The sequence below is a fragment of the Hemitrygon akajei genome, chromosome 3 (assembly GCF_048418815.1).
Source record: "Hemitrygon akajei chromosome 3, sHemAka1.3, whole genome shotgun sequence".
Taxonomy (NCBI): domain Eukaryota; kingdom Metazoa; phylum Chordata; class Chondrichthyes; order Myliobatiformes; family Dasyatidae; genus Hemitrygon; species Hemitrygon akajei.
Genome location: NC_133126.1, coordinates 143,434,240 through 143,447,268, shown reverse-complemented (window position 1 = coordinate 143,447,268; position 13,029 = coordinate 143,434,240). Strand labels below are relative to the sequence as shown.

Below are 13,029 nucleotides of genomic sequence, written 5' to 3'. Positions count from 1 at the left end.
CTAGAAATCAATAAAGACAAAAAAGATCTCAATACAGCCACTAGATAAACTTTACAATTAAAAAAACAAAATGATTTCAACAGTTGCTTCACTCTCAGCTTTTGTGTCACCTTTATTCCAGAAAGACAATGATATGAAATCTGTAAAATGAGATCTAAATGCATTGAATAAAGTTCGTCAACATCTCACTTGCTTCTTATAGATAATGACTTACAAGAAGTCTGCAAGCATTTGAAGTCTGGCACCATATCCTATCTGTCAAAAAAACATACCTTCAGATCAGCAATTGTAGGAACTTTCTCTTCAAGAAACATTTCTCCAAGCTGCTCATCCACATTGGCCACACACTCAACCAGCTCCTGACGTCTGTCTGCAGCTTCTGCACGCATATCAGCAGGAATGTCATCATACCTAATATTTTGACTAAGCAAATAAGACAGATATTAATTTGTATTCAAATCCTTCAATATATGCCTTGTATTTCATCAGTTACTAACAAGTAATAAAACCAAACACATAAAGCCAAAATTCTTTATAGCTTAAAACTTATCCAGGTTTCAAACAATATGTCAAATTATTACAACAGTACATGTATAATATCTGAGAACCTGACTCTGATCTTTTAAGTACCATTGGATATAGAAGCTATGAAAATATAATACTTCTTGTTTAAAGATGATATGCAATGTAACATTCCAGCTGACATTAGTAAGGGGTTTCTGGAAGTACTAACATGGATAAAACTCATGCTGATTTTATTCAACAAGCAGAGATTTGTAAAATGCAATTTGTACCTGACATATTTAATGCAGTAGAAGAAGCAAATACGGTGGATTATATGTCAATGTATTTTGCAATGGTGTTTGGTTAAATAGAGATTTATCGATAACACTGAATGGTGTTTTAACAGAGAAAAGTACGAAAACAATATCCGCTTTTCAAAGTGAAATGGTGTAAACACCAGACTCCCCCACAAATCAGCTCATTGCTAGTTTCTTTATAAATTTACATTATTTCTATGTGCATGATCAGGACTTGGGTACACAGAGAACAAAACAAATTATGAAGTAAACTGTCTCAAGTGAAAATCAAAATCAAATTCAACATCTGATTTGAAGACAGCATTACATACTTATTATACCAGCTGTACTTCAAATGATTTACAATATTTGCACAAGAAACCTTGAAATTACAATTAGTGGTGTAAGTTGGATAAGTCACCGGGACTGGATGGGATGTACCCCAGGCTACTATGGGAAGTGAGGCAGGAGACTGCTGAGCCTCTGGCAATGATCTTTGCATCATCAATGAGGACAGGAGAGGTTCCGGAAGATTGGAGGGTTGCGGATGTTGTTCCCTTATTCAAGAAAGGGAGTAGGGACAGCCCAGGAAATTATAGACCACTGAGTCTTACTTCAGTGGTTGGTAAGTTGATGGACAAGATCCTGAGAGGCAGGATTTATGAACAGTTGGAGAGACATAATATGATTAGGAATAGTCAGCATGGCTTTGTCAAAGGCAGGTTGTGCCTTATGAGCTTGATTGAATTTTTTTGAGGATGTGACTAAACACATTGATTAAGTTAGAGCAGTAGATGTAGTGTATATGGATTTTAGCAAGGCATTTGATAAGGTACCCCATGCAAGGCTTATTGAGAAAGTAAGGAGGCATGGGATCCAAGGGGACATTGCTTTGTGGATCCAGAAATGGTTGCACACAGAAGGCAAAGAGTGGTTGTAGACGGGTCATATTCTGCATGGAGGTCAGTGACCAGTGGTGTGCCTCAGGGATCTGTTTTGGGACCCCTGCTCTTTGTGATTTTTATAAATGGCCTGGATGAGGAAGTGGAGCGATGGGTTAGTAAATTTGCTGATGACACAAAGGTTGGAGGAGGTGTGGATAGTGTGGAGGGCTGTCAGAGGTTACAACGGGACATTAATAGGATGCAAAACTGGGCTGAGAAATGGCAGATGGAGTTCAACCCTGATAAGTGTGAGGTGGTTCATTTTGGTAGGTCAAACATGATGGCAGAATATAGCATTATTGGTAAGACTCTTGGCAGTGTGGAGGATCAGGGGGATCTTGGGGTTCAAATCCACAGGACACTCAAAGCTGCTACGCAGGTTGACTCTGTGGTAAGGCATACGGTGCACTGGCCTTCATCAATTGTGGGATTGAGTTTAAGAGCTGAGAGGTAATGTTGCAGCTGTATAGGACCCTGGTCAGACCCCACTTGGGGTGCTCCATTCTGATCGCTTCACTATAGGAAGGACGTGGAAACCATAGAAAGGGTGCAGAGGAGATTTACAAGGATGTTGCCTGGATTGGGGAGCATGCCTTATGAGAATAGATTGAGTGAACTTGGCCTTTTCTCCTTGGAGCAATGGAGAAGAAAGGTGACCTGACAGAGGTGTCCAAGATAATGAGAGGCATTGATCGTGTGGATAGTCAGAGGCTTTTCCCCAGGACTGAAATGACTAGCATGAGAGGGCATATTTTTAAGGTGCTTGGAAGTTGGTACAGAGGAGATGTCAGGGGTAAGTTGTTTTTTTTTTATGCAGAGAGTGGTGGGTACATGGAATGGGCTGCCGGCAGCAGCGGTGGAGGCTGGAACGATAGGGTCTTTTAAGAGATCCCCTGGATGGGTACATGGAGCTTTGAAAAATAGAAGGATATGGGTATAGCCTAGATAGTTCTAAGGCAGGGACATGCTCGGCACAGCTTTGTGGGCCCTGCTGTACGTTTTCTACGTTTCTATGTTTTCTATGTGTTAATCCTGTCATAAGATTACAGAATGTCCAAGCACAGAAGCTGTACCAACTGAATATCAAGTCCACGCCAATGTTTTTCACCTCCTTTAAGCATTTAAAAAGGAAAATTCAAGATGATAAAACTTCAGATGGGAGGGGTAATGGTCATATTTTGATCATTTCAACTGATGAATTTAGAAAAAAAAATTTTTGACTTGGTAGCATATGACTTGGAGTCAAATTCAGGATTTCGAAATTTAATTCCCAAGCAATATAATGGAATGTTATCATAACAAAGTTGATTAAGACAACATCTGGACTGGGAGTCTTAAGAAGCACTTGTGAAAAATAATACAATGAAAGTTCAAAGTAAATTTATTATCAAAGTACATTCATGTCACCATATACAACCCTGAGATTCGCTTTCTTAAGGCATACTCAGTTAATCTAAGAAAGATAATAGAATCAATGAAAGACTGCACCCTATAGGATGGACAACCAACCAATGTGCAAAAGACAACAAACTATGCAAATATAGAAGAAAAAAAAGACAAATAAGAAATAAATAAGCAATAATTATTGAGAACATGAGATGAAGAGTCCTTGAAAGTTAGTCCATGGGTTGTAGAAACAGTTCAGTGATGGTGCAAGTGAAGTTATCCCCCCCAGTTCAAGAGTCTGATGGTTAAGGGGTCATACTGTTCCTGAACCCAGTGGTGTGGGTCCTGAAGTTCATGTACTTTCTCCCTGATGGCAGCCAAGAGCAGAGAGCATGACTTGGGTGCCAGGGTCCTTTTGGACAAATGAGGCTTTCCTGCGGCAGCGCTCTGTGTAGATGTGCTCAGTGGTGGGGAGGGCTTTACCCATGATTGGCTGGGCCGTATCCACTACTTTTTTGTAGGATTTTCCGTTCAAGGGCATTGGTGTTTCTATACCAGACCATGATGCAACCAGTCAATATACTCTCCACCACATATCTAAAGAAGTTTATCAAAGTTTTAGATGTCATGCTGAAATCTTCGCAAATTTCTAAGGAAGATGAGATGCTGCAGTGATGTTTTTGTAATTGCATTTATGTGCTGGGTCCAGGACAGGTCTTCTGAAATAATAACATTGAGGAATTTAAAGTCGTTGACCCTCTCCACCTCTGATTTGGACTGACTCATGGACCTCCAGTTTCCTCCTCCTGAAGTCAATAATCAGCCACTGAAACTTCTTCACTAAGCAATTTAGGACAATAAGGAAAATGTAATCCCAATGGTTCCAGTAGTCATTCACATAAAGAGTATTCACAGGAGCTGGCTTCACAAATACACAAAGGTTGCTTGCCTGTATTCACCTTCTCTAAACAGAAAGAAATGCTTGTTGATCAACTGCATGTTCAGTCCTGACTAAGAGCTATGACAGGATAAATTTGGACTTTCTTAAACAGCTAAGGCCAAAGTAAACAAATGTACTGTCTAACACTGAGTTGATGGAAGATTTGCACGTGAGGCAGACAGGAGTAAAATATCTGGTGTATAGAGCTTCAGTAAAAGACTATAATGAGCCATGTACTGACAGCATCCCTGGTAGAGTGCTCAGAGGATGTGCAGACCAGCTAGCAGATGTTCTCACTGACATCTTCAACATCTCCCTGAGCAGTGCCACCGTTCCAACGTGCTTCAAGGCCGCCACCATCGTCCCCGTGCTGAAGAAGTCTTCAGTGTCCTGCCTAAATGACTACCGTCTCGTTGCAATTACATCCATCATCATGAAGTGTTTCGAGAGGCTCGTCATGAGGCACATCAAGACCCTGCTGCCCCCCTCACTGGACCCTCTGCAATTTGCGTACCGTCCCAACCGCTCAACAGATGACGCCATTGCCATCACCCTCCACCTGGCCCTAACCCACCTGGACAAAAAAGACACATACATTCGGATGCTGTTCATAGACTTCAGTTCAGCATTCAACACAATCATCCCTCAGAAACTGATTGGAAAGCTGAGCCTACTTTGCCTGAACACCTCCCTTTGCAACTGGATCTTAGACTTCCTGACTGGGAGACCTCAGTCAGTCCAGATCGTGAGCAGCCATCTCCAACACCATCACACTGAGCACGGGGGCTCCCCAGGGCTGTGTGGTCAGTCCACTGTTGTTCACTCTGCTGACCCACAACTACGCTGCAATACATAGCTTGAACCACATCATCAAGTTCGCCGATGACACGACCGTGGTGGGTCTCATCAGCAAGAACGACGAGTCAGCTTACAGAGAGGAGGCGCAGCGGTTAACAGACTGGTACAGAGCCAACAACCTGTCTCTGAATGTGAACAAAAGAGATGGTTGTTGACTTCAGGAGGGCACTCCCCGCTGAACATCGACGGCTCCTCGGTAGAGATCATTAAGAGCACCAAATTTCTTGGTGTTCACCTGGTGGAGAATCTCACCTGGTCCCTCAACTCCAGCTCCATAGCAAAGAAATCTCAGCAGCGTCTCTACTTTCTGCAAAGGCTGAGGAAAGTCCATCTGCCACCCCCCCATCCTCATCACATTCTACAGGGATTGTTTTGAGAGCATCCTGAGCAGCTGCATCACTGCCTGGTTCGGAAATTGCACCATCTCAGATCGCAAGACCCTGCAGCGGATAGTGAGGTCTGCTGAGATCATCGGGGTCTCTTTTCCCGTGATCACGGACATTTACACTACACGCTGCATCCACAAAGCAAATAGCATTATGAAGGACCCCACACACCCCTCATACAAACTCTTCTCCCTCCTGCTCTCTGGGAAAAGGCACCAAAGCATTCGGGCTCTCACGACCAGACTATGTAACAGTTTTTTCTCCCAAGCTATCAGACTCCTCAATACCCAGAGCCTGGACTGACACCTTACTGCCCTATTGTCCTGTTTATTATTTATTGTAATGCCTGCACTGTTTTGTGCACTTTATGCAGTCCTGAATAGGTCTGTAGTCTAGTGTAGTTGTTTTTTTTTTCTCTCTGTTGTTTTTTTACGTAGTTCAGTCTAGTTTTTGTACTGTGTCATGTAACACCATGGTCCTGAAAAACGTCTCATTTTTACTATGTACTGTACATAGCAGTTATGTTGGAAATGACAATAAAAGTGACTTAACTTGGCTTAATTGCACACTATTTCATTATATTAAGCTATCATTAAAACTTGGTGAATTTGTAGACAATTGAATTTAGGTTTAAGATTTTTTTTACATTTTCACTTCCCACCTACCCTAACCCCATTATTTTGGAATTAAAAATCTGCACAGTTGAATATGGGATAGCAGAGGAGAGGAAAGACTCTAAAAACAGAAGTAACTCAAGTCAGTAAGAACGCCAAAAAGAACAAACTGTTATCTTGTCTAAATAACCGCACTGTTACAAATTAAGTTATAATACAGAATAATTACTGTTCGTTCATATATACTTAAGCCTTTCTATCTGATGAAAGGATTAAAAATTCTTTGTCTATCCTTCAGAAAGTAAGAGTTGAGAAATACATTTGTCCACTTATGGGAAAGTTTTACTACTAGAACCTTAGCTCATGTAAATATACTAACTAGATAATGGCCAGTGCAAGTAGAAACTAAATCTAAGGGATTCTAGATCTGCATTTGAAATTAAATTGAAGGAAGAATACATAATCAAGCCCCAATTTGAAAGAAATTGTATGATTTCTAAAAGGAGTGAAGCTATTGACAAAGCTTAAGGGTTTCGGTCTGAAGTGTCGACTATTCTCTTTTACATAGATCTACATGGCCTGCTGAGCTCCTCCAGCATTTTGCGTGTGTGCTTTGAATTCCAGCATCTGCAGATTTTCTCTCGTTGGTGAAAACTATTAACTTGCTTGCCATGACCAAATCTCCTGCTGCTGCTCTGCCATTCCTCATCAGGCAGCATTCCTGCAGCATCTGCTTGAACTGGATAATATTTGATGGAAAGAAGGGTTCATTCTCAAGGATATGCAAGATGAAAAAAGGTAACAAATATAAAAGCATTTACTCACTGGGTATTGCAGAAAAAGCATATGTCTGTTGCCTTGGTCAGAGTACACATATTGGTTGAAAGCATTCACTAGAATCCCAGAGCTTATTTAGAATTTGGAGACCTATACATAACATGATCTTCTCAATTCAGCAGTTGAAAGGAAATGGCATAAACATTGCCTTCAGTGGCCTCACCAAGTTCTTCACTTGTCTAAGCAAGGGTGATTCATTTAGGTTGTTGAAGAAAATTTCAGCTTGCTAAAGATGCTCAGAGTCATTTACTCTTTTCAAACTCCAAAGGGCAACATTTCATTATCACAGGGCACCAATGAAATCCATCAAAATGCAAACCGGGGGCAAAAAGGGTTACATTTTCATGTTAAGGTGAATCAGTCTTTCACATGCCATCTCAACCACAGAAAGCATCTATTTCCACAACAGAAATGATGGAAAACTGTCCAGTCTTGTCAATCTGAGAGCCAAATTAACAACAGATCCTCATCATGAAATTGCTCTACACTGACAATGAATTGATAGGACCTCATACCACAGAAAAATGATCATGCAGGACATTAACTGTGGGCTGAACACCAAACTGAGCTTCCCAAACCTGTCAAAGCAGCAAAGAATGCACCACATGTAAAAGTATAAGAAACAAAAGGACAGCTTCCACCTTGCATGTATTAGACATGTCCTAAGCGTTTTCTGCATATGCTATGTTCATCGGCATACAGCCATAATGAAGTCAATGAAATCTGCGGTGTTGACCATGTCCATCCAATAGGTAATAGCCGAAGTCTTTTCATATCGGGGAGCTAGTTAATGGATCACAACTTGTTGCAAGTCTGTAAAAGAGCTCCGAGGGTAACTGCAAACAAAATGTGAAGATGCTGGGCGCTGAAATGGGCAATTGGAATATCCCCACCAATAATTATTATTGATTAATTATAATCAAGACCTTTGAAGACTGACTGTCCAGGAAGAAAGGAAGAATGGAAAATACGGCTGGCAAAGAATAGGACCAGAGTAAATAAAAGACATCAAATTTCATACCTTCTCAGTTACTACCCTCATCTGCAGCAAGTGCAACAGAAACCAACATACTGCAAAAGGCACCATTTTATCCAATAGAATCAAAATAGTAAAATAATTTTCAATGGCCTTGTATGCTTACAAAACAAATAATATTGTTACCGTTGTGGCACTAGATTTTCCAAAAGTTATAAAGTAAGTTACTATAACATCTGTATTATATTCTTACCCAAACTGGCCATCAAAGTAAACTGCACGTTCCTCTATGAGATCAATAATGCCAGTAAGGTTTCCTTCCAGACCAATTGGAATTTGAACAAATGCAGTGTTAAGATTCAATTTTGACCTGCAAGTTGAAAGAAAATCATTTTTTGCACCATCCATTAAAACAAAACATGATTCATTTTGGATATTCTTACTTTCAGATCTTAAGATACAAAATAAAAATTAAGTCCAGTAAGTTATGCATCATAATGAAAAATAAAATTACCCCTTAAAAGATGGGCTCGTAAATGTTTCAAGTACACATAACCAGTAGTCAAACAGAATGGACTACCTCACATAGAACCACATTTTCAACGACTAATGGTTACTCTGAAATGATGACAGGCTGAGCTAAATAGAAATAAAACAAAAATAAGGACACCTGGGTTTAAGGTTATCTAATGAAGTCTACTGGAAGATCTGAGGTCAACTGCAATGATCCAAAGGTTTAAATCATCCAGTCACAGTCTCTATCACACAATGTATCTTAAGGGTGGGTGCCAATGTCAACTATAATAATTCACTCAAGTACAAGTCATATTTTCTTCTTAAATACTGGAGACAGATGCTATTAACACTCTTTTTGCAAAATATCAAATCACACTGTATTAATGTAATACATTTTTTTACATAATGGGTGCTAAATTGTGAAAGGCTTAAAGCAAAAGGTAAGGATTTTACACAAGCGTAGGGTTAGCTTTACTATGGCCTAATCTGCCATCTAGTGGCAGAAATTTAGATGATCAGCACAAACTGAAGTGAGGCTACAAACTGAATGAAAAATAAACAAGTGAGAATTTGCTATTTTTAATTGGGATAGAAAAGGTGAAAAGATTGAATGGGAAAATTTTAAGAGAATCGATATTCTAAGAACCTAGACAGGTAGGTTGGAATAAAAAGGATTTGTTGTATTTGTAATGGTGTATAGCAAATCTCCAATTATGAAAAGGGAATTAAAGAAATCTGCACTCAAATGAGAAAATTGAAAGACGATGATAGAGCTACTTGGAGATCTTTTAAAAAATTATAAAACTATCTGGAGAGATGCATGTCTCTCTAACACTAAATGGGAAAAAAACAGAAATTCCCACAATGTATTGAGGATTCCGTCCTCATTTAAAAGAATCTGACAAAATTCACTTTATATGTGATTCCAAAAATAACAAATGTAAAACACTCAAAAAGAAACATATTAAAAGTCAAATTTAATCCTTGAGAGTAACATGCACCAACAAAAATTTTGATGGCAGCAGCTAACATTTTCTGTGTGCCTGCCTGCATCTTTTAAATAAATTTCACATGAATTCAGAAATTTTTATGTTACTGTATTTTTGCCAATTCTACTTGAACACTAAACACCAGAAGATATGGCTTAGTCCTTTCATTGCAATGTGCTGCACATTAGAACATAATTGTACTGTTCAATATATCACAACTGTCCACCATTTTCCTGCAATTCTTTCCTAATTGAAAGACTTCCTCTCAGAAGTATCAGGAGCTTTACAAATAAGAAAGCAACAAACAGCAGATGCTGCAAACCTGAATTAAAAGCTGAAAATGCTTTGTCAACAGCATCTAAGGATGAATGGATGTGATAACGCAATGTTCCAAAACATTTTTTTTTTATCTCTGTGGATGTTATCTTGCCTGCTGAACATCTACATTACAGCATTTTCTGATTTTATATCAGGAGTTCAACATTATCTAAGAGAGCAATCTCTAAAAATAATTAGAATATGTATAAGAAACCATGAATGTTCAAGCCTTCTTTCTAATGTTATAAACCAGCTGTCATTTAAATTTCAAGGTATTCGCCTCTACTGCAGCCCTTCAACTCACTTATTGAGCTGAAATCTTATGCATTTACAACATAGTTAAATCATGTAGTCTCATATTTAACAGTTTGATATTTTGCACATTCACCAACAAACCTCATTTGTTGAAGAGCACGATTGGGATTAGCTCCCAACCTGTCCAACTTATTTATGAATGTAAGGAATGGAACACCATAACGCTTCATCTGTCTGTTCACAGTCATTGTCTGGCACTGAACTCCACCAACTGAACATAAAACTAGAACAGCTCCATCTAAAACTCTTAGTGCACGTTCCACCTCTATTGTAAAATCAACGTGTCCTGAAAAACAAAAAAATAAAATATCTGAATCACTAGAAACTACATTACACGATACTAAATTGCAATTTGTTTAGTGATATTATAATTTTTTAACATTTGATAAATGACAAGACTGAACCAGAGTCAATACTTTGCTAAACAAAAAGCTGCGCAATTTTTCCATATTTAAGATAGAGTGATGTGCTTATGAACATTATCAACAGGGAAGGTTCCAGATTCAATTTCTGCTCTCAAATTAATTAACTGTCTTTCAAAGAAAAGGCACTGTGGAGTTTCCAATTGCTCCATCAAAAGAAAATTTAAAAAATAGGATCCACCATCTTTCCTGTGATGCCTTTGAGAACAGTCCATGGATTTGAGAGAACTTAATAAATTCTGCCTGTAAAATCTACATCACACTGATACTTAATAATTAACTTCAAAGATAGACGGCATTCGAAGACAAATGATACACCATTACAGGCTGCTAACTTTAAGTAAATGGGAAAAATGGGGACAGTCTTAAATATTTGTTTGTGTTTACTGGTTTAAAATGGGCGAACATCTAATTTTAGCTCACAGATTATTAAATAAAAGTGTGACTAAATTTGTTAGGGACTAGTGATGTGGGGCAGACAAGTTTCTTGTACACTAAATAAATTACTGTAGACTGAACCTGCATATGCAACACATACAAAATGGTAGAAGAACTCAGCAAGTCAGGCAGCATTCATGGAAAAGAATAAACAGTTGACGTTTCAGGCCAAGACCTTCTTATACCTTCAACTATCTTCCACTCAACTCTCACAACATAATTTTCTTCTGACAAGCAATTTTTGGACAGAATTATTTCTCCCTTCTCAGTATTATTCAAAGCTCCTCTAAGTTTATCTTTAGAAATTCATGGATATTAATCATTTTCTTATATATTACCTGGTGTGTCAATTATATTGATATTCCTTGATTTCCATACCGTGTAAGTGGCTGCAGATTGGATAGTGATGCCTCTTTGCCGTTCCAGTTCCATGGAATCCATTACAGCACCCACACCATCTTTTCCTTTTACCTGTCAATCAAAAATGAATCATTAACATGGAATAATTAAATTTGAAAATTCAAATTTATCTTAATTTTGCACCCATCCTGTATTTGCTAACTAATGAAATACATGCCTACCTAAGTTTGGACACTGTTATTTGTCATACTTTGGATCAAAGGAAGAAAATTAACAGACTGCTGTGTTAATTTATCTGTATTAGTATACCACAAGTTACTCAAACTTTAGGAGCTGTGGGAAGTTTGAATGAAATTCCCTTGTTCTTTATTTTAAAAGAGAGCCACAATTAACTGATATATTGTTCTGATATTCTGATTTATTATTGTTTATACAATAGCAATACCACATAATTACTAATTACCAGTTTATAGTCTAAATGCATAATTCATTAAGAAGTGACTTTCCTTGCATCCTGATGCACTGTTATGACTGAGTTATCAAACTAAATAATTTAACAAGATATCCCTAAGTTATCACAGATATCCCTAAGATAAAGAAAAAAACAATAGTGCTGAAATCACTGAGCAGGTCAGCAATATCTGTGAGTAATAAAGTGAGTTTAACATTTAAGTCAATGACCTTCCACTAGAATTAAGAAAAGTTACAGGTAAGTCACCATTTCTTTCTACAGATGTCATTGACTTAATAATTTAGACATATTATGTTTTATTTCATAATGGTTTTCTCTCAGATTTTTGTTCAAAAATTGATAGTTCTTTCAATAAAAGAAAAAGGGTTTAAGAAAAAAGTAAACCAAGAGTAGTTAACTATTTACAAACCAGACATGTTGCTACATGTATAGACACTATAACCAGTTACAAGTTCAAAGATAAATGCAGACTTATTTTCAAGTAAATGAACAGGTTTCAAGAAATATTTTTATTAGTAGCATGACACTTTGCCATCTAGAAACACTGAGTGAAAGTTTGTTCTCCTCCCCCCAAACATGTGACACATAAAAGTTTGCAATAGATGAATCAGACCAGAATTATTTCATTCCAGCTCTGAAACTAATGGTAGCATAGTGATTAGTGTGACACTATTACAGCTCGAGGACGTCAGAGTTCGGTGTTAAATTCTGACTTAAGAAATTTGTACATCCTTCCTGTGAGCATGTGGGTTTCTTCCAGGTGCTCTGACTTCCCCTACAGTCCAGACACAAATTGGTTAGCAGGTTAACTATTCACTGTAAATTGTCCCATGCTTAAGCTAGGGATAAACAGGCGGGTTGATGGGCGATGCAGCTCGTTTTGCTGATAGGGCCTGTTCCACACTGTATATCTAAAAAAAACATGCTCAAATAGAAAAATTCAGTGGTTGGGTTTCAACAATTTAAATAACTTGTAACTCGTGAGAATTCGGCTGCAGAAGTAAATTATGTAAAATTATTCTGATGAAATTACATATTAAACTTGGGCCAAAATTTTATTCTTTTAAATTTCCCCAGAACTTGTCAGTCAACAGGCTAAAAATTGGAACATTTGAGAAATGTAAAAGGATTCTTAGTACCTCATGCATTTCAGCTATTCTTCCTGTATAGTATAGAACTCTTTCTGTCAGTGTTGTTTTCCCAGAATCAATATGTGCAGAGATTCCTATATTCCGAATCATTTTGTTAGGTAATATTCGAGATGAACATTGTCGACAGACGCTCCATAAAACCTGGTAGAAAATAAAGTATTGATTTTACAACACCTCTATATTGCTTCTCACAAAATTCTGCACTTGTAATTAGTTTTAACAAATGATTAATTTATATTAAGTAAAACAGTGACATTATATCTCCATGATTCAAAACTTTAAACAAATTTCCAACAATATTTCCCAT

At 37.9% G+C, this 13,029-nt stretch overlaps 1 protein-coding gene across 1 annotated transcript in view; it reads right to left on the bottom strand.

Annotated features, from left to right (window-relative positions):
• The window catches only part of gfm1 (G elongation factor, mitochondrial 1), a 63,077-nt gene that overhangs the window by 43,387 nt on the left and 6,661 nt on the right, over window positions 1–13,029 (bottom strand). The window contains exons 2-6 of the mRNA XM_073040977.1: window positions 12,711–12,863; window positions 11,078–11,210; window positions 9,961–10,165; window positions 7,995–8,111; window positions 273–423 (exon numbers count right to left, since the gene is read on the bottom strand). Of these exons, the coding sequence (XP_072897078.1) occupies window positions 273–423; window positions 7,995–8,111; window positions 9,961–10,165; window positions 11,078–11,210; window positions 12,711–12,863 (759 nt within the window). The remainder of the gene's footprint in view (window positions 1–272; window positions 424–7,994; window positions 8,112–9,960; window positions 10,166–11,077; window positions 11,211–12,710; window positions 12,864–13,029) is intronic.